We start from the raw sequence: 20,895 nt of genomic DNA, 5'->3' as shown, positions 1-20,895 counted from the left end.
AGTTCTCTATGTACACATGTAATCTTATATCTGATTACTTGTACTGTGCATGTAAATAAAGATTTTCATCAGATTGTTGAGTAGATCTGCATATAAATATCACAGTCTTAATCTAGAATCAGAATGAATTCAATCAGATTAGCATCTAAACATAGCCAGTGTGTAGAATCTGAGCTTTCTGTGTGCTACTGTTTTTCCTATCACTGTATAAAATATGCATGAGGCTCCTTTCATCATTAGTTAGTACTATTATTTTGCAGAGTGAGTGCACAAGCTCATTCAGAGTGTAGTTCGGATCGGATAAGAGTTTATTTTTATTTCGTCTGATCAGAGTAACAATAAAACATGTCTGTTGCGTGACATGTTGCTTTTCATGAGTTCTCTTGTCCAGTTTGTGACACACATCCACACATTTTTGGCTTTGTTATATCACATTGTTTGTACATTAAATAAATGCAACAACAGCTCTGAGAAGTCAGCCTTAAGGGGTGAATAGTTGACTGAGAAAAATGATCCTACATTGGTCTGTGCTTAGAAAATTTGATCAAGTTAACTTGTACATTTCGGGGAACCCACTGAACAGAAAACAGCAGAAACTCAGAATTATATTTGCTGATTTTTAAAAAAGAAAAGAGCGAAATACATAATCTATCGGTTCATGCAGTGGCAATAATTATCAACCATTTGTTGTTGTGTAGGCCAATGTACTCTAAAGTTTTGTGTGTATGATCTAATGTGTGTAATATTACACGTAAACATCTGCAGGAAAGGCCAGCCACTGGAATCTGTTTCTGACCACTTTTCATAAGTCTTTGTCCAGTCGGCCTATTCTTATATTCTGCTCCAGCATAGTGCTATATTTCCCTATAGCCTCGTATTAGCTGTATTTTATTGTAAACCCTTAATGTCTGACTGCTAATGCTAATGTTGAACAGAAGCATTTCTGGCAGATCAATTAACCAATCAACTGGTCTAATCGAAGACAGGCAGCCAATCCCAAACTGAGCTGTGGCTGATTAACAAGATTTGAGTTTCTGAGCGCAGTGTCGCCACATCAGTCTCAACCCCAAGGCCCTCCACCTCCATCGTTCTCATCGTCATCTCCATCGTCGTCCTTCTTCTTCTTTTTCTTCTTGTCTTCCACCTTGTATTTGAGCCGGCGGATGGGGTCCGTCATGCTGCGCATTTTGCTCTCGTCGAACTCCTCGTTCATCATGAAGTTTCTGTCGATGAGCTCAGCCCCTTCCTGCCAGTTGCGGAAGCAGTCCGGCCCGAGCGTGGAGATTTCCTTCACGGCGTTCGGAGACAGGACCGAGCAGTCGGGCCGCAGGACCACAACCGTGGGCAGGTCCTCCACCTCAAACATCACCCCCAGCTCCCTGTGACAGAGAAACCACACATGAACTGAAAAAGACTACAGTCTGCAAAGGTACTAGGCATAAACTCTCACTGAAATATACCCCAACATTACAGTGATGTTTACACCATAACAGGCATAATAGACAGGCCTACATGCCTGTAAAACCACAGATAATCAGAGAGCAAAACTGGGGTTAAATCTAGGAATATGAGTACCTGGTTAACCGTTAAAGATGCCAGTATTCGAGTACGGAAATCAATATTCAGGTATCTGTTATATTTCATTGAAAGACAACCAGGGAAATATGAAGGCCAACAATTCAGTCAAACCTGACACTTTTGGTCATATTAGCGAGTAAGTATTGTAGAGTGTTCAAGAAACATGTGCTTGTTAATGCCAGGTTATTAGTTCTGCAGCATTTATTTGCTGGGTTATTCTAAAGGGACTCTTGTTGTAAAGGCGAGACTAGCCCACTGGCTGTGTTTTCTTGTAGTTCAAAAAGAACCGAGATCAGTCAAAGTTCTTATACACTCTGAGAAATAAAGGTACTAAACTGTCACTGATGCAGTGCCCCTCTTGTCACTGGGGTGGTACCTTTAGTCAGGGAACATAACTGTACCACAATCCACTGAAATTATATTTTCTAAGCTGTACTGACTCCACACACCCCGTCTCGCCTCCAGGCTTTTATTTTACCGTTCTGTTTTAAAACATTCGGTTATGAAAAGCTACAAATACGTACTTTTTACCTGGAAAAGCTTATTTAAGGTTCACAATCAGACCTTAAAACCACTGTTGTACCTTTGAAGGAACATTTACATTGTTTGTACCTTGATGAATGAAAAATGTACCTGCACAGAACCTTTATTTCTAACAGAGTAAGAAAGTCTGTTGACTCGGCGACCTTCTTTGAAAGTTATTCTCAGTCATACAAGAGTGGATTCCTATCTCTTTGACAGGGGAGAGACCAAAATACTCTAAGCTGAAGATCAGATTACAGTTTCAAAAGCACATTTGACATCACTGGTAAAATCTGAGAAAAACCTCATAAATATTTTGTCATGTTTGGCTTAATAATGCACAACAAATGGAGTTTTCAGACTTGTTCTGGCTACTGGACTTGTGCAGATCTCCACAACGAAGGGGGCTTTTCCCGCTAGCGCCGTAAGATTGTTGACCCTTCTCCACTTTTTATCAAAGGGCGGGACTTTCTCAACAAACAGATGCCTTGCTGAATCTTACAAGCTTTCGCATTCATATCGTAACCAGTGACTGGTCTCTTCATTTATATCTCTGGATCAGTGTAGCGCTGATGCCTAAGGGATAAGATGTAGCGAAGCTAGAGTGAGAAAATTCTGCTTGTGTACAGTGTGGCTGTGGCCAACAACAGCTTGTTAATAAAGCACAATGACTTTTGCAATAGATACGTCTCCTTTTTATAGCAGTAAACTTTAAAGTATGTTATAATTTTCTTCTCCAAAACATGAGTGTCTGAATGTGAGCATGGTGCCAAGGACATGCTATTAAAGTTGTTAAGGACGTTGCTGAGAACTCAGCAATAGTTTGGCTTTATAAGTAACTACTGTGATAAGGTGGAACTAAACCCTGCAGATCAGATCTCCAGGATCAGGGCTGAGCTCCCCTGTGTTTAATTCAATATGTGGAGTTGAGTATGGGTCATGAAATATTTATTATATAATAATGTATTATATAATAAAGAAATAGTTTCTTAATTTTCTCCCAAGCCCCAAATGTAGTTGATCAGCCAAGTCGAACAGCCACCTTGAAGCCTGTATTTTGGATAACTTTTGTCCATCTTTATAGGTAACAGTGTGTCATACAATTCTATTACAAGTCTATTAGAGATAACAAAAAAACTCCACATGGTTTGAGGCAAACGTGCAAAACCAGACACTTTAGAAGCCAAACATGTCTTGGCTAATTAAATACATTTGGATAAAAAACTGTACAAATTAGATTTTTTCACCAAACTATTCCTTCCAACTCCTTGAACATATGGAGGTACCAGCCAGTAACCAATAAGAAGGTAATTCCCGATTTTAACCAACCATAATTGGTTGCATTTCATTGTATAATGACCAAAGATTGGAAATCGTCAACTACACTGGTTGCATTTCATTGTATGATGACCAAAGATTGGAAACCATCAACTACACATTGTGAAGCATTGTTCTCGTACTTCCTGTAGGGGTCCTCATAGGGCAGGAACAAGCAGCGTTTGGGCAGCTCCTTCAGGAACTTCTCCTGCTGGTCCTCTGAGGTGTCCAGAGAGATGTAGAGCAGCACCAGCTGTGCCGAGCGCTCCACGTAAAACTCATCTGTCAGTTTTTTGAAGAAGGCTTTGAGTGTGGGGGCAAAGTCCTGACATCTCTCACAGTCGCCCGAGCCGAAGAACAGCATGAGGATCCGGTTCTGGAGGCGCAGGATGATCTCGCGCTCCGTGTCCAGCTCATCCTTGTCCTTGTTGTTCTTCACCAGGACTTTGCCCAAGAAGAGGTCTACCATGGCAAGTTCTGCTAAGACAACAGGAGACATAAGAACCCCAAAGTCTGTAAATATGATGTGTGACAGGATCTTTTTGTCATTTTTTCAACCAGAGTACCAGCAGGAAGGCAAAAGGTAAAGTTCCCAGACAATCCACTGATAAGTGTCTAGGCACTGAACATATGTGTTTTCAGCTTTTTTCCCAAATCCAGCCCACATGCCACATGCAATCAAATTCCTACATATATGTTTGCACAAATTTTAGTTTGTTTGCACAGATAACTTTTCTGTATTGTTCTTTAATGGTGCATGTCAATTATCAACTGCTGGTGTGAGTTAATTCTAAGACCCATGAGCACTTAGCACCTATCTGTGAATCAGTTTCTGCTATGAATTATTTTACTATGAATTATTCAGTTTCTTCTATAAATTATTCAGTAACTACTGTAAAACATATAGTAAAAAAATATTCAGTAACAACTATGAATTATTCATATTAGTAACTGTAATAAATCATTCAGTATCTACTCTGAATTATTTAGTATCTACCATGAATTATTTAGTATCTACTATTAATTATTGAGTATCTACAATGAATTATTCAGTATCTACTATGAATTATTACTATCTGTGATGAATTATTTAGTATCTACTATGAGTTATTCAGCAACTACTAAGAAATTATTCAGTAACTATGATAAATAATTCAGTATCTACTCGGAGTTATTCAGTATCTACTATGAATTCTGCGGTGTCTATAATTAATATTGAATAACTACTATTATTTATTATCACTGAATTACTCAGTACTACAAACAGTACTATCAATTATTAATTATAACTATGGATTATTCAGTATTTACTATGAATTATTCATTATCACTATGAATTTTTCAGTATCTACAATGAATTATTCAGTAACTACTATAAAACGAATGGGTAAATTATGTAGTTATGAGAGTACGACAGAATTATAGGCCTTTAAAGTGTAAGGGGTTAAAGCAATAAAGTGCCTGTGGCTTGCACATAATAGAGCAGGGGTGTCCAGTCTTATGTGCTGAGGCCGGTGTGGCTGCAGGTTTTCACTCCAACAAAGCAGGAGGTCACCTGATAAAATGTTTGAAGACCAACTGATGAAACAAGTGGAATCAGGTGAGCTCCAGCTTGTTTGGAGTAAAAAAACCTGGCCACACCAGCCCTTTGTGGGTAAGGCTGGACACCCCTGTAATAGAGCAATAAAGCTACATACTGCAGCACATTCTGTACACATCCCAGGTAAATAAGGCCCTGTCATGTTTACAGTTTCTCTCAGCAAAACAAGCTCCGACAGTAATCTTATTCACAAAAAGCACTTAGCCGCAGCCCCGATAAGCACGGCTGAAATAGTCCACAGAATGGATTATGGGTGCAGCTCTCACCCTCTCACTTTTCGCGCTGAAATTCCGAGGAAGTTTTTGGGTTCACCTTTTGGGCTGAAGCTCTGATGTACTTGTGAAGCTTGGGAGAACCCGTCGTCACAGCTGCAGGAAAGGGCTGGCGTTTCCTTGCCTGGCTGCTTACGAGCTCTGATGCTGAAGGCGCTCTGGCGTCCGCCCCTCCAAACGCCTGTGCCGTTGGAGATTAAGAGGGTAAATCCGGGCAGCAGACAGAGTTGAGTGTTATCCAGCACCAGCATGTGTGTGTGTGTAAGGACAGTGAAAGAACCGCCACCTCTGCACTCTCGGACACTGTTCTCTGACCACTAAACTGTCCAGCTAATCCTATTTCCTGAAGTGTCTGGCCCAGTGACAGACAGGAAAATCTGACTAGAAAAACAGAGCATTTTATCTCAGCGCTCTTATTAATTAAGGCGCCAAAAAGGATTGCTAGTGTAGTAACATAGTAGAACAATTGTAGGTTCTACCTTTTATTGGATGGTTCTTCAGAGAGGCATTTTTATGTGTGAGAAACTTTGTTTCAACAATGTAAAAGTTCTAGGAAGACCCTCATTTTCCAAGACATTTCCTATGACTTACAAGAGTCAAGTCAAGTCAAGAGGCTTTTATTGTCATTCCATCTATGCACAAGTACACAGTGGAGTGAAATTACGTTCCTCCAGGAACAACACGGTGCAAGAAGGAACAAAAATGGTTCTTCTAAAACCCCTTTTGGTACACACATTAAAAAAGATGGCTCTTCATTGGTTCTTTAGTAAAGAAAATGGTTCTATATAGAACCACGAACGCTCGTATAACCCTTTGCTTGATTAAAGAGTTCTTTACATCGTGAAAGTGTTCTATGATGGAGAATGTGTTGTAGATGGTTCATATAGAACCCTTTTGAAGAGAGTTCTATAAAGCACCAAGACATCATAGCAATAGAAGAACCATTCTTGGTGCTATATAGAAGCATCTACAGCACATTCTGAAGAACCTTTTCACAATGCAATCATGCAAAGGGTTCTTTGAGTGTTTGTGGTTCTATACAGAACCCTCTTTACTAAAGAACCCTTGAAGAACCATCTTTTTTAGGAGCGTACCTTTATTTTTAAGAGTGAGGAATGATCACTTCCAGGAGCAATCAGGCTAATGCAGCCTAGCTAATAAGTAATGAAAGCTAATGCCCTACAGATTAGCATCGTGCTAATTGCATGACTAAATCATCTCACACTCACCTCAAAGTGTGTGGAGCTGTTCAGTATCTCTGACAGACTTGATTATGTGGTTTTGTGGAGTTTCTTACACCTGTTAGCCACATTAGCCTCATAGCTCCAGTACTAAACTAAGGAGCAACTTCAGACACCAAACATGTCTTAGCTGATTGACTACATTTGATTCATTTAAGGTGGGGAAAATGGTGCAGATTGACCCCTTTATTCCTCCATTAGAAGCATAAATTGAGTGTGGATGATAAAAACAGTCATTTTTGAACATATTTCAGATTAAAAATGAAGCGCAGTGAAAATCCATCTTGTTGTTTGTGTCTCTGTTGGGATCGCACTCCCTCTCTCTCACAGCAAGAGAGTAGCTTTCAGAATTTGCTTTGTTAAAGGATTGCGGGGAGGGTTGTCAAAGATCCTGTAAGCTGCCTTGGCCAAAAATACCCCTGGGCCTTAATCCAATATAGGGATAGTGAGAGTGAGTGAGTGAGCTAGAAGGGAGGGGGGCAAGGAGAGATGAGGAGGATTAATAAAAGGTGAAAACACGACTAGTCAGGCCTTAAACGCCAGCGGTGGGCGAAGCACACAAACCATGTACTTGAGTTAAAGTAGAGATGCCCAAGGTAAAATATTACTGCAGTAAAAGTAGAAGTTCCTCCCTTTAGACCTCCACTGGAATAAAAGCACAAAAGTATTTTCCCTCAAATGTACTTAAGTATCAAAAGTGAAAGAACTAAAGTATTAATTATGGCTCTAATGTCCTATTATCATTTTTATAACAAGCTTTATCTCTTGCTTTATTAACTCATTTTAGGAGAAAATACTTTTAATAGAATGTCATTAATTAGTCTCTTAAAATTATCATAAGGACAAAACACTGAAGGCAAACAGTTTCCATTAGGTAGAACTGAGTGGCTCTGAAATAAGAAGCAAAGTTTCGGTTTAGGATTTATTTGCAACTTATTTACAAGTTTAAGTTTAATAAAATCTTTGAACTCAGGTTCACAAATGAGTTTCCTTTACTAAACTGCATCTGTAGGTCTCTGTTCATAAACATAAACTAGCAAAAACAAATTCACTATAAAATGAAATAGTGTTTGTATAAATTCAGAAAAAAGACACGTCAGTCACAACTGCATATGTGTACATATTTCTATATTGTGGTCTATTTACCCACAAAGTCGAGAGCAATATGTTATATCTGTTCACTAATTCTTTGATGTGTAATCGTCAGTCAGTGTTTGCATTAACCCCATCCTGCTTTACCTGCTAAAGTGACCTAAGTATAGTGTGGATATGCTTGCACTGGGTCGGTATGACCAACAGGTCAAAACAAGCTCAAAACTAAGTGAGCGCTGTGCCCTGATTGGTGTTTTTGCTTTGCGCTTCTTTCATTTTGACATGTTACATTTTTATGCACACAAAAGCCAAAAGGAATGACAGATTTCTCATAATGTAGTGGAGTAAGAAGTAAAAAGTCACCCAAAATGGAAAAACTTCAGTAAAGTACAGATACACAAAAAACTACTTAAGTACAGTAACGAATTACATTTACTTATTTACTGTCCACCACTGTTAAACGCACAGGCACACATTGACGGCTCGATGAACGTGCCAGTGTCCAAAATATACAGATAGATAAACCAACCTATTGTAGCTGTCAGAACAAAACCTCCAAAAAGGTAACAGTACACGAGAAGGAAAAACATTCTTAACTTCTAATGGGTGTTAATGGAACCAGATCTTTTAAGTAATTCTGGACTGTTTCTGTTGGTCTGTTCATCATGAAATTTTAACACAGTGTGGTTTTCAAATTATGCAAAAAAGTTACAAAATGGCAAAAATGTAAGTACAAAGTTTTTGCATCACAGCAACAATATGTTGATATATGACTTGAAAGCCAATGATAAGTAATGGCTAACTGGCAAAAATGAAGTAAACCCAGTGTTGTGTCCTGATGTGGGAGGGGCCAGCTGACACTTGCTAGCCTGCCCAAGTGTAGGGCTATTGTCACAAACATATATAATTTAATATTATTTTCTACACTTTCCTACACTTACTACTAATGCTACATAATATGGCCAGAAGTATGTGGACACCCTTCTACATATTGAGTTCAGTTTCCGCCTCACAAGCACAAAGCCATGCAATCTCCATATACAAACAGTAGCAGTAGAACAGGTCGCACTGAAAAGCTCAGTGACCTTGACCATGACTGTTATGATGCCACCACAAGTCGGTTTGTGAAATTTCTGTCCTGCTAAATCTGCCCCACTCAACTGTAAGTGCTATTATTGTGAAACTGATTTGTCTAGGACCAACAGTAGCTCAGCCACGAAGCAGTAGACCACGCAAACTCACAGAGTGGGGCTGCTGAGTGCTAACCTTCTGTTCCCTACCATCTGTTTTATCACTTACTACAGAGTTCCAGCCTCTGGAAGCCACATCAGCACAAGAACTGTGCTTCAGGAGCTTCATGAAATGGGTTTTCATGGCTGAGCAGCTGCACACAAGCCTAAGATCACTATGCTCAATGCCAAACGTCGGCTGGAGTGGTGTAAAGCACCACCACTGGACTCTGGAACAGTGAAACGTGTTCTCTGGAGTGATGAATCAGCTTCACTATCTGTCAGTCTGATGATGAATCTGGGTTTGGTGGATGTCAGGAGAACATTATCTACCGGAATGCAGAGCCAACAGTAAAGTTTGGTGGAGGAGGGATGATGGGCTGGGGCTGTTTTTCAGCCCCCTTAGTTCCAGTGAAGGGTGATGTTGATGCTGCAGCATTTTACACAGTTATCTGCTTCCAGCTTTGTGGGAACAGTTTGGGGAAGAGCCTTTCCTGTTCCAGCATGACTGAGCCCCTGTGCACAAAGCAGCTCTATAAAGACATGGAGTGACCAGTTCGGTGTGGAGGAACTCCAGTGGCCTGCACAGAGCCCTGACCTCAACCCCACTGAACACCTTTAGGATAAACTGGAATGTAGATTGTGAGCCAGACCCTCTCATCCAACATCAGTGTCTGACCTCACAAATGCTCTTTTGATTGAATGGGCACAAATTCACATAGATACACTCCAAAATCTTGTGGAGGCCGAAATGCCAGGGGAGGGGGCTCCTTATTAGCGCCAGTGGTTTTGGAAAGGGATGTCCACCAAGCTCATACAGGTGTGAAGGTCAGATTTTCAGACTCTTAGCCACATAGTACATAACACATTGTCCTTCTATCCCTAACTGACTCCCTAAGAACCGACTCTCTGTGTGTTTTTCCTTTCTTCGCTGAGTTAAACAGCTGCCCATCCTGTGCGTCTGATGCTGTTGCTTCTTCTGCCTTAATTGAGTGCCCACTGCTCGCCAGCCTTCTGGGCCTGTTTGACTACCATGGAGCTTCATGCTATACAAAGCTGTGCAAACCTCACCTTCATGAACTGACCCTCTTGCTGCTGCTGCATAAACTCAAACTATCTAATTAACCATTGTTAATTAATTGTTAATTAATGGTCCACCTGTTTTCCCCGTTTTGTATTCTGTATTTTAAACTAATGCTGTTTGCTATCTGGTGTCGACCAGAGGAGGATGGGTTCCCCTTTTGAGTCTTGGTTCCTCTCAAGGTTTCCTCTTGCTCTTAGGGAGTTTATCTTGCCACTGTCGCCATTGGCGACGCTCATGGGGGCTCGGACCTGGATTTTTCTGTAAATCTGCTTTGTGACAACACCTGTCGTAAAAAGCGCTACATAAATAAACTTTGTCTTGGTTCCTCTCAAGGACTTGACTTGACTTGACTAACTAACATAGAGCACATATGCTTATTAGTGGTCTCTGCACATTCATATCTGCATGAACAGACTTCCTGGCCCTCATCCACTCACACAGGGCTAAAACATGGTGCCTGTGTGTTGTGGCCTGTTTAACTTTAGCTCACTAATTATCACCCCAGTTACTGGTAATGAGAGACACGACACGAAGTGAGGAAAGCGTATCACACACGAGGCAAGACGGATGAACACGCGCTGCCTGAGGCTACAGCTTGAGCAACATTAAGATCATATCATGTTTTATATCTTGGGCTGGATGTGTCAGATTCCGGATTGGAGAAGCTTCAAGAGAAAAATTACACGCTGTAAAAATATAAACTTCTGTCTGTAGTCAGCCAACTCTATAATACACACACAGACAGCATGCAGATTTACAGTGTGTGCCTAAAAGAAGTAGCAAGTAAAATTATAACATGCTATAAAGTTTAAGACGGGAGAAATCATAAGCTGCATTCGAGTCTCTTCTCTAATTATGGGTTTTACATTTTAAAAATCAGTGCTGTTTCCCATCTGCCTTGCTGCGTAAACCAATAAGGCTTCTTTCTACCTTATTTTAGAATATCACTGCTGTCGGACCGAAATGTCCATTTTTATCGTTTTTCAGTTTTTGACATAATTTGAAAATACCAACTGTCCTTTACGTTATGTGTAAATTTCATAACGAATAGACCAAAACAGCTCAAAATTACTAGGAAAAAAGTCTGGTTCCATTGACTTACATTAAAAGTAAAGCAGGTTTTTTCCTTCTCCTGTAAAGTTACCATTTTGGAGATACAAGGTTTTGGTCTGACAGCCTTGATAGGCTAAAAAAAGATTCTGTAACACTTTACAACGTCAGGTCCTAACAAACAGCAACCTAATCAATACCTAATGGATTGTTAATAGTTTTATAATAGTTCCATATGCATTAATAAATGGTAACATTGGAATTATTAACCATTAGTGTCAATCATTTTGAATTGTAGAAATCTAATCATTATAGTTTGTTAAAAATGTTGTTTTATACTCATAACTCAGATTATGTATCTTAGTATTAAGCATTTAGTTACATAAAATCATTTTATAATGTTTGAATTGCCTGTCTAGTTTTAAATAATTGAGTATTTACTATCTTGCTACTGTGATGGATAAACCTTTCCTTTATACTTAGTTAATCATTATTAGTTGGTTAATAAGTACTTTTCAACCATTAATAATCATTAATTGGACCCCTGTTACAAAGCTGTGAATGTATTTATAACAATACATTGTCTAATTACACAAATATATTTATGACAAGCATGCACAGTGTTTTTATATTATTTGTATGTAAATTAAATGGTTAATAATTCAAATTGTATCATTCATTAATGCATTAGCCACAGCTGTATCAGTATAAACTATTATGGCTAAATGGCAGATAAGTTATTTATAGCGGCAAATATTCAGAACAGGGTTTACTTGATAGGGAAAAAAAGATCAAAAACCATATTTAAGAAACACTTTTTGCTTTATTGTTTGGTATAAAGGCACGTCTTGATAAATATTCAATGACGAAAGTGACAAAATGAAAGTGACAGGTGTGAAAATAAAGGGAGGATCTGTTTTAATCGGCAATCTATTCAGTTACTGCTCTCATTTTTCAGGATTTACAATTTAGCCCAAAACGAAGAAAAACAATTCTTAAAATTCGGTGAAAAACATCAAACATTGAACATTTTATTGCTCTACCCTCCAATACAATCTTAACATAAGATAAAAAGAAGATGAGAACATGATTTAAAAAGAAAGAAAAAGAAGTAGTCTCCCTCTGTGGCCTTTCACTTGTGCACACTGGCCAGCAGGTGGAGCACTTCTGGCTCTACTTGGCAATCAGTCAACACTGTTACTATCGATTCCATATTTACAGCGATGGTGATTAATCTGGTTTAGCGGAACGAGCAATAAATTAGTCAATCTGCAAGCAGGGATATTTTACACAATCAGAGGGCAGAAGACGCCACCGTCAGCTGATCTGGGTCACAAAAAACTACGAAAACATCTTAGCTTAGCAGAAAACATCTCCAAAGAACGTTTCACACGCGGACTTTGTGTTTTATAGTCAAACGAGTGAAAGTACAGGGTCACAAATGTCCAAACGACCTCCTCTCCGATGCCAAGGCTTCGTTCAAGGCACACTGAAATGATAACATGAGTTAAAGGTTCTTCCTGAAGTTGATTCATGCTGCACATCTTTTGCTTTTTTTAATATTTAGGTGTTTCAGTACATTTGGCAATTCAGTATATACATTAAAAACCATGTTACGGTAGCACTGGAAGACCAAGTTCTGAAGAACAAAACATTTTCTTTCTCCCAAGATGAAAAGTAACCATTATAATTTATAAGCATGCCTGAGCTGTCAGTCAAGTATTTCAGGCCAACCCTCGATCTCACTCGCAGTAACTATGATCACAAGGCAAAAATCATCTTGTGCCCCGAGAAATATTCCATCTTAACACCATATATAAAGATCTGATACGTGTCTGAATCAGTTCTGTATAGTAACGCTGATCAAACTGCAACTGTTTGTTTTTTTTTGTGTTTCAAGCAGCACAAATGTGTTCGCGAATGAATACATAAAAGCAGCTCATGCTTTTCCCAAATGGTTCTTGTGCTTGTAGGAAAAACCTACTAGACATTACGTGGTTCTTCAAATTTTAAAAAGGTTCTTCACACTCGCACATCTCACTTAGCAAAACAGGATCCTTTCTGAAAGGCAACCATACGGAGCTGTTGCTATAATTTCCTGGAATGTTATCTTGAAATAACAAATTAATTATCTTGTGATCTCAAGGCAACAACTTTGTTATCTTGAGATAACAAGATAATTAACTCGTTATCTCAGGGCAACAACCTAATCTTCAAAATCACAAGAAAATTTACTCGTTATCTCAAGACAACTTTTATCTTGAGATCAAGATAATTAACTTGTTATCTTAACATAACTTTTTCTTGAGATCCCAAGATAATTAACTTATTATCTCAAGAAAAATTGGTTATCTTCAGATCACAAGATAGTTTACTCATTCTCAAGATAACAACTTAATGGAGATAACATCCATTAATGTGATAATATGAGATACTTATTTCAAGGTCAAGTTGTTATCTTGAGACCACAACCTTTGTTATCTTGAGATAAGATACTTAACTCATTATCTCGAGATATTAACTTTGTAAACAAATTTGTTATCGAGATCAAGATAGTTGACTTGTTCTCTCAACATAACATCTTGAGATCCCAAGATAATTAACTTGTTATCTAAGATAAAAGTTGTCATCTTGTTATTTTAAGATCACAACTTTTGTTATCTCGAGATAATTAACTCGCTACCCAAACATAATTCAGAAAACTGTAACTACCTCATGGCCTCTCTGGACTTCCGTACAGCTGAGAACCAGAAGGGTTCCACAGAGAGCCTCAAAACATGTAGATTGCAGTTTTTTAGTGCTGGATGTTCAGTTAGTTCAGATCTGCTGTACAAAGAGTGAAGACTTTAAAGTTCTACTGCAACATCGCGACTCTTCAACTCTCACTGGATGCCTGCAGCAACAATAGAAGTGTAGTTATGTATTTTAATATCAACACTATATTACTTACAAACTAATAAAACACTGTCCTGTATTTCTTCCTCTTTAATTTTGGTCCCATCTCTCCCAGTAAATCTTACCCAGTTACCTAGTAAACTCCCACCATAAGCCCACCCCATTTAATACTTTTGGTCTCTACACTCTTAAAAAAGGTTATTCAAGGGCTCTTTAGTAAAGAAAATGGGTCTATATAGAACCATGAACACTCAAAGAGCCCTTTGCATGATAAAAGGGTTCTTCACATTATGAAAGGAACCTTCAAGAATTGATGGAAACTGCATGAATAAACGGTTCTATATAGAATCTTTTTGAAAAGGGTTCTATATAGCACCCAAAAGGGTTCTTCTATTGTTACAAGCTTGACATCGTAACAATAGAAGAACCCTTTTTGGTGCAATATAGAACCATTTTCAAAAAGGTTCTACATAGAACCATCTACAGTACATTCTCCATCAATCTGAAGAAGTATTTCACCATGCAAAGAACCATTTAGGCAAACACATGGTTCCTTCAGTGTTCATGGCTCTATACAGAACTATTTTCTTTACTAAAGAACCCTTGAAGAACCATCTTAAAGAGTGTACATGCTTACCTCATTTATATTGCTTAAAACAGAATATAGTGTATTTCTTTGACTGCCCCCAACACACACTGTCCAGTAGGGGGAGACTCCCTAAAACCTCCTAAAACTCAGGAATAAGAGAATGTTCGTTTGCCAGGCTGTAAAAGGTCATCAACACTGAGCATTAGTGTGTCTGTCGGCCAGTTAAATCCACAGTTTGAAATTCAAAAGAAGATTGAAGCAGCTGCTATGAACCTACTGTGTGAAGTTACCTGCTTATGAGAGCGAGGAACTGAACTGTGGACCCCATACGACACACTGTCCCACGCCTCAGCTCCTCGCTCTCACACACATTCGTTTTAGAGTAGTTACCGAATAACTGACACTTATAAATTACTCACTAACCCCCCAGTCCCAGTTTAGTCCCTGGCTCTTAGAGCTCATCCCTGGCTGTGCTGTCCAGCGCTGACTGCAGGACGTCCGTGTTCTGGGCCTCGGAGCTGAGCTCCTCCTGTTCGAGGGTTTTGCGGGAGCGTGCCCTGTCCCAGTCCGTCCGTAGCGTCTCATTATCCCACACCGTGGACGTCTCTGTGTCGCTGATGTAGCCGGGGTCACCCGTGTAGTGAGTGGGGAAGACCAGCAAGGGCTCGGCCGAGAACGCCTGAAGATCTCTCGGCTCAAAGTGGGACATGTAGTCCTCCCTGGAGAGAGAAACAGAGAGAGGGTTAGGTTTTAGCATGTAGTGGCCAGTGAGTGGAAGCACAAGGTAGGTGTTTCTAATGAAGTGGCCAGTGAGTGGAAGCACAAGGTAGGTGTTTCTAATAAAGTGGCCAGTAAGTGGAAGCAGAAGGTAGGCGTTTCTAATAACGTGGCCAGTGAGTGGAAGCACGAGGTGGGTGTTTCTAATAAAGTGGCCAGTGAGTGGAAGCAGAAGGTAGGCGTTTCTAATAAAGTGGCCAGTGAGTGGAAGCACAAGGTAGGCGTTCCTAATAAAGTGGCCAGTGAACTATCCTGAAAATAACAATGTTTGATATTGAAACTCTTACACTGGGTGCTTGTTGTACATCACTGGTAGGAACTCGTCGACTGGAAGCATCTTCTTCAGAGGCTCCGCCCTCAACAGCTTCTTAGCGCCTTGTAATGAGATCATGTAGCCCAGCGTCCAATAGGAATAGTCAGCCTCCACCAGGTTGTGGATGTTGGGCACAGATTTTTCCGGATGGTCCACCTGCATCCTCTTCCTCCCAATATAACTGTCCACGTGTGTCAGAAAACAAAAAACAAATTACAAAAAAGAAAGAAAAAAAGAAAAGGGTAAGTTCTTTATGTTCCATTATTTCATCCCTGATTCTACTCCTCTCATTATCCTCTGGTTTGTAATTAAGCATAATTACATGCTGCAATATGTGACAGGAGATAAAACAAGTTCTTTTGTTGTAGGTTTAGATATCATCCTCTGTTCTTTAACTTTCTCTCTGTGCTGTTTGAAGATTACAAATTACATGTATTTATAGTTGAAAATCAGATGTTTGTACTGAGAAAAGCCATACGAGTTACAGACTCTCAGCATATGAATTTATATTCATTATTTCTGACTCGTAACACATTCAAACACTGAGAGGAGGAAAGTGTGGAAAGTGCAGATTCTGAACTTATAGTCCAAACTATATCTGTGTTTGTACGCAGAAGAGGAGATATTTTAGTTTGCTTGGAATTTAAATCATATTCATAAAAGTTATTTTGAAAAAAATGGGCTATAGTTACTGTTGTGTCTCGTTTTGCAGGTATATGAATTTTTGCAGAAACAGAAACCATCCTTTACATTTTTGATGTTGAAAACAACCTGTCAGTACAGAATGTAAAGGTAATTCTTTACATAATTAAATATATTATGTTTGTAAAATTGCTTATAATTTTTTTAGCAAAACAATAGAAAGAACCACTTCTTACTCTTCAGTTAATGTTTTGAGGCTTATTATTCAGTATCTGCTATTAATTATTCAGTAACGACTGTATATTTTTCAGCTTACTATGGAATATTACATTAATCACTATGAATTATTCACTATCTACTATGATTCTTCATTAAGTGTTATGAAATATTAAGTAACTACTATCAATTATTCAGTATCTACTATGAATTACTCAGTAACCACTATGAATTACTCAGTAACCGCTATGAATTATTTAGGAACCACTATGAATTATTCAGTAACCACTATGAATTCAATATCTACTATGAATTATTTACGAACCACGATGAATTATTCAGTATCTACTATAAATGATCAGTATCTACTATGAATTGTTCAGTAACCACTATGAATTCAATATCTACTATGAATTATTTAGGAACCACTATGAATTATTCAGTATCTACTATAAACGATTCAGTATCTACTATGAATTGTTCAGTTCCTCTTTTGAATTATTCAGTATCTACTATGAATTATTTGAGTCTGCCATGAATTATTCAGCATTAACCATGATTACTCAGTAACCGGTATGAATTATTTAGTAACAACTATAAATGATAAAGCATCTACTATGCAGCCAATCTGTAAAGTTCTATAGTTATGAGTGATAAATGTTCATTTGAGAACCCTTAAAGAACCCTTAGGTCTTAAAAAACATTACAGGTTTACAAATATGTGCTTGAATGCAACTGATCATTTCACATATGACAGACCGATGAGGCAGTCACAGATTTAGCCATTTTAAAAAAGTGTAAATGAATGTTTCACACTGAAGCCTCTGGTCAGGTTAAGGACTCTGAAGGCTCCAGAGGCAGCTGAGCGGTCAAGTGTTAGTATGAGGTAACCCAGCTTTAGGGCAGCAGTGTCATACTTACGTCAGCTCTTAGGGGTGTGTGTGTGTGTGTGTGTGTGTGTGTGTGTGTGTGTGTGTGTGTGTGTGTTTACTCACATCAAGTCCCAGTCCAGTCCCTCCGCTTCCACTTCCTGCATCAGGTTCTGAAGACGCCTCTTGAAGAAAATCTCAAAGCGCAGATCATCCTCGATCACCAGAGAGACCTTCAGACCTCGCTCTACAATCTACAGCACACAGACTACCGATCATCATCCATCACCAAAACCCCAGCTGTGACTGACTAATCATGGGCAACTACACTAGGGATTCACATCTCAACCATTTCTGCTATGTGAACATCCATTCTTAAACAAACAGCACTGCAATAGCCTAAAAAGAGAGTACTCTGTACTCTTATGGATAAAGAATGAAAGCACTGAAGGTTTAATATTTGTTTATTGCAGCTAATTCATTCATTTAGTCATTTATCTTTGCATCTGAGGCATGATTTAACATCAGTTGACCATCAGAACGATAACTCACATCCGCTTAACTTCACACTGTACACAGTTACCATCTGTCTGTTTAAAACAGCCCTTATGCAAAATCAAATCACATTTATTGTTATGCCACAAAAAAACATATACACACAGACTAGGGGTGTCAAACTCAGCCACTAATATGGCCATATATAAAAATCTCAGCAAATCTGTGGGCCAGCTGTGTTTTTATTTCATTTTTACTTAATGTTTTGCCACGACCTGAACAGGCCACTGTTTATTCAAATATGCCAAAACTGTAACAGCAAAATAGGTACTGAACACTTATCTGTACATATGTATATTCTAGATTATACAAGATATGGTAGAAGATGTACAAGATGATTATCTATATGGGCAGGTATAGATTTGCTAGATTAAAGTTTGTGCACTTCTGGTCAGATTATGTTTTGATTTTCCAAGTTACAATGAAGAAATACACCTACTATTTTTTAAAAAATGTGGACTGTTTAAAAAAAGTTCAGATTTTATCTTCTATTTTTAGCAATATGTTAAATTCAGCAGATAAATACAAATTGTGCACTAAAATATGAAGAAAAATGCCATAATTAAGTGTTTCATCTCTTTGTAGAGACGAACAAGACAACATAATTCTTCAACAATTTAACAGAATCTAATTTGACTGAGGTGCCAAAACTTTTGCACAGGACTGTATCTCCATATACAGCCCAGCTTAGATCTGTCCATTTGGCTTAGTGAGACACATCAGCCACTTTTGTCAAGTTATCTGCAGATCTACAGCACAAGCACGTCTTTAATAGCTAAACAATAATCCACAATTTTTTTTTTCTAATGCCACAAATGCAAATGGCTTATTATTACACACACCTCGTTCCAGATGTTATAGTGGGACAGGAAGCAGCCCAGCTCTCCTTTAGTGAGCGGCCGGCCGTGGTACGGGTCACTGTATCCTGGCAACATGTCTATACCCAGAGCACGGATCTGACTCGCGTTCAATGCCCTGAGGAAGAAACATTATCCTTTCTTCAGTATTAATATCACTGTTAGTAGTCTGTTCTGCAGTTTCTCATTAGGCTGAATGAATAACCGACTCTAAATGTAGGTATTGTGATATAGACTGAGTTTGTTCTACAGTTTCTCATTAGGTTGAATGAATAACTGACTCTAAATGTAGGTGTGGGATATAAACTGAGGTCTACAGTGGGATGAATAACGACTAAATGTAGGTATGGGATAAAACTGAGTCTGTTCTACAGTTTCTCATTAGGCTGAATGAATAACCGACTCTAAATGTAGGTATTGTGATATAAACTGAGTCTGTTCTACAGTTTGTCATTAGGCTGAATGAATAACCGACTCTAAATGTAGGTATTGGGATATAAACTGAGTCTGTTCTACAGTTTATCTTTAAAGATATTTGCATGAGTGTAAATTTGAATTTGACAGAGGGAGTGAGTGAGTGAGTGAGTGAGTGAGAGAGCGAGCAGAGAAACGTCACAAGAGGCTGTGAAACATCCTACACAGAATCTCATACAGTCTGTGTCAACAGCACAGTGGTGAGAAACTAAATGTAGCAGGTGTGTGTTGGACATACTTGCCGTCCACTGCGTTTACGATCTTGCAGGTGATGTCTTGCTCCCACAGAGTCCTCAGCATCCTCTCTCTACGGTCTTGCCGTCTCACCAGGTTTATCATGAATATCTGCACATCAAGGAAATGAAGCTAAACATTCAGCCCTATTAGAACCAACATAAACTGCCATATTTACTGCATCATAACTGTGTGTGAACAGTTCCTTTAATGTGACAGAAGCTGAAGTTTTCACCTCATCAAAGCCCATTTTGTCAGGCTGCTTAGCAGGAAGAGAAAGATACATGGAGGGCTCCAACGGAGGACCACGCACTGAGAGAGAGAGAGAGAGAGAGAGAGAGAGAGAGAGAGAGAGAGAGAGAGAGAGATTTTATGTAAAACACTTCACCTCCTTGTTTCTACTTTCATTGTCCATTTTATCAGCTCCACTTACTATATAGGTGCACTTTGTAGTTCTACAGTTACAGACTGTAGTCCATCTGTTTCTCTGATACTTTGTTAGCCCCCTTTTACCCTGTTCTTCAGTGGTCAGAACCCCCATGGACCCTCGCAGAGCAGGTATTATTTGGGTGGTGGATCATTCTCAGCACTGCAGTAACACTGACGTGGTGGTGGTGTGTTAGTGTGTGTTGTGCTGGTATGAGTGGATCAGACACAGCACTGCTGCTGGAGTTTTTAAACACTGTGTCCACTCACTGTCCACTCTATTAGACACTCCTACCTTGTCAGTCCACCTTGTAGATGTAAAGTCAGAGACGATAGCTCATCTGCTGCTGCACAGTTTGTGTTGGTCATCCTCTAGTCCTTCATCAGTGGTCACAGGACGCTGCCCACAGGACGCTGTTTGGCTGGATATTTTTGGTTGGTGGACTATTCTCAGTCCAGCAGTGACACTGAGGTGTTTAAAAACTCCAGCAGCACTGCTGTGACTGATCCACTCAGACCAGCACAACACACACTAACACACGACCACCACGTCAGTGTTACTGCAGTGCTGAGAATGATCCACCACCCAAATAGTACCTGTTCTGTGGGGGTCCATGGGGGTCCTGACAACTGAAGAACAGGGTAAAAGGGGGCTAACGAAGTATGCAGAGAAACAGATGGACTACATATATTTTTTAGATTAAAGCAATAGGTTGACTAAACAATGGATGGAAGGTAGCAGGCATCAATTATCACAATGTCTTTGCATAATGATTACTGCTGGCCGTTCATTTTCATTCACTGTTAGCAACACTGGCTTCTTTGACTTTGAGTTATTTCTGCGAGTGAATCCCACATTTCTTTCTAGATTTCTGCATAATTAAACAGTTAAGACGTAAAACTTCTTAATTCAGAGTGGTTACATGTTTAAAGCTCCACTCTAGAGAAACTTATCGAGTCAGAATTGTTCACAGTGGTGGTGAATGGAACCAGACGTCTGAAGAGTTTAAAAATCATATTTGTTCATATTTACTGCTATTTTACCAACAACATCATTCCATAC

At 39.1% G+C, this 20,895-nt stretch overlaps 2 protein-coding genes across 2 annotated transcripts in view; both read right to left on the bottom strand.

Annotated features, from left to right (window-relative positions):
• Positions 1-734: 734 nt before the first annotated feature.
• nxnl1 (nucleoredoxin like 1) lies at positions 735-5,399 on the bottom strand. Its single transcript, XM_036557748.1, has 3 exons — positions 5,284-5,399; positions 3,561-3,894; positions 735-1,379 (listed from the first exon to the last, which is right to left on the bottom strand). Exons 2-3 carry the CDS (start codon positions 3,884-3,886, stop codon positions 1,061-1,063), a joined length of 645 nt encoding a protein of 214 aa, XP_036413641.1. The 5' UTR covers positions 3,887-3,894; positions 5,284-5,399; the 3' UTR covers positions 735-1,060.
• A 9,029-nt stretch (positions 5,400-14,428) lies between these two features.
• The window catches only part of colgalt1b (collagen beta(1-O)galactosyltransferase 1b), a 31,531-nt gene continuing 25,064 nt past the window's right edge, over positions 14,429-20,895 (bottom strand). Inside the window, exons 7-12 of the mRNA XM_036557756.1 lie at positions 19,642-19,718; positions 19,411-19,517; positions 18,684-18,816; positions 17,413-17,540; positions 15,534-15,740; positions 14,429-15,188 (exon numbers count right to left, since the gene is read on the bottom strand). Of these exons, the coding sequence (XP_036413649.1) occupies positions 14,921-15,188; positions 15,534-15,740; positions 17,413-17,540; positions 18,684-18,816; positions 19,411-19,517; positions 19,642-19,718 (920 nt within the window). The 3' untranslated portion in view covers positions 14,429-14,920. The remainder of the gene's footprint in view (positions 15,189-15,533; positions 15,741-17,412; positions 17,541-18,683; positions 18,817-19,410; positions 19,518-19,641; positions 19,719-20,895) is intronic.

This window comes from Colossoma macropomum, unplaced genomic scaffold, assembly GCF_904425465.1.
Source record: "Colossoma macropomum unplaced genomic scaffold, Colossoma_macropomum, whole genome shotgun sequence".
Lineage (NCBI taxonomy): Eukaryota > Metazoa > Chordata > Actinopteri > Characiformes > Serrasalmidae > Colossoma > Colossoma macropomum.
This window is presented reverse-complemented; position numbering and strand designations above follow the sequence as displayed.

Bases quoted from the DNA above. Each gene is read 5' to 3' on its own strand.
- nxnl1 (XM_036557748.1), bottom strand. From the start codon at position 3,886: ATGGTAGACCTCTTCTTGGGCAAAGTCCTGGTGAAGAACAACAAGGAC. The intron at 1,380-3,560 runs GTACGAGAACAA...TCTCTGTCACAG, and splicing joins TATGAGGACCCCTACAGGAA to GGAGCTGGGGGTGATGTTTG.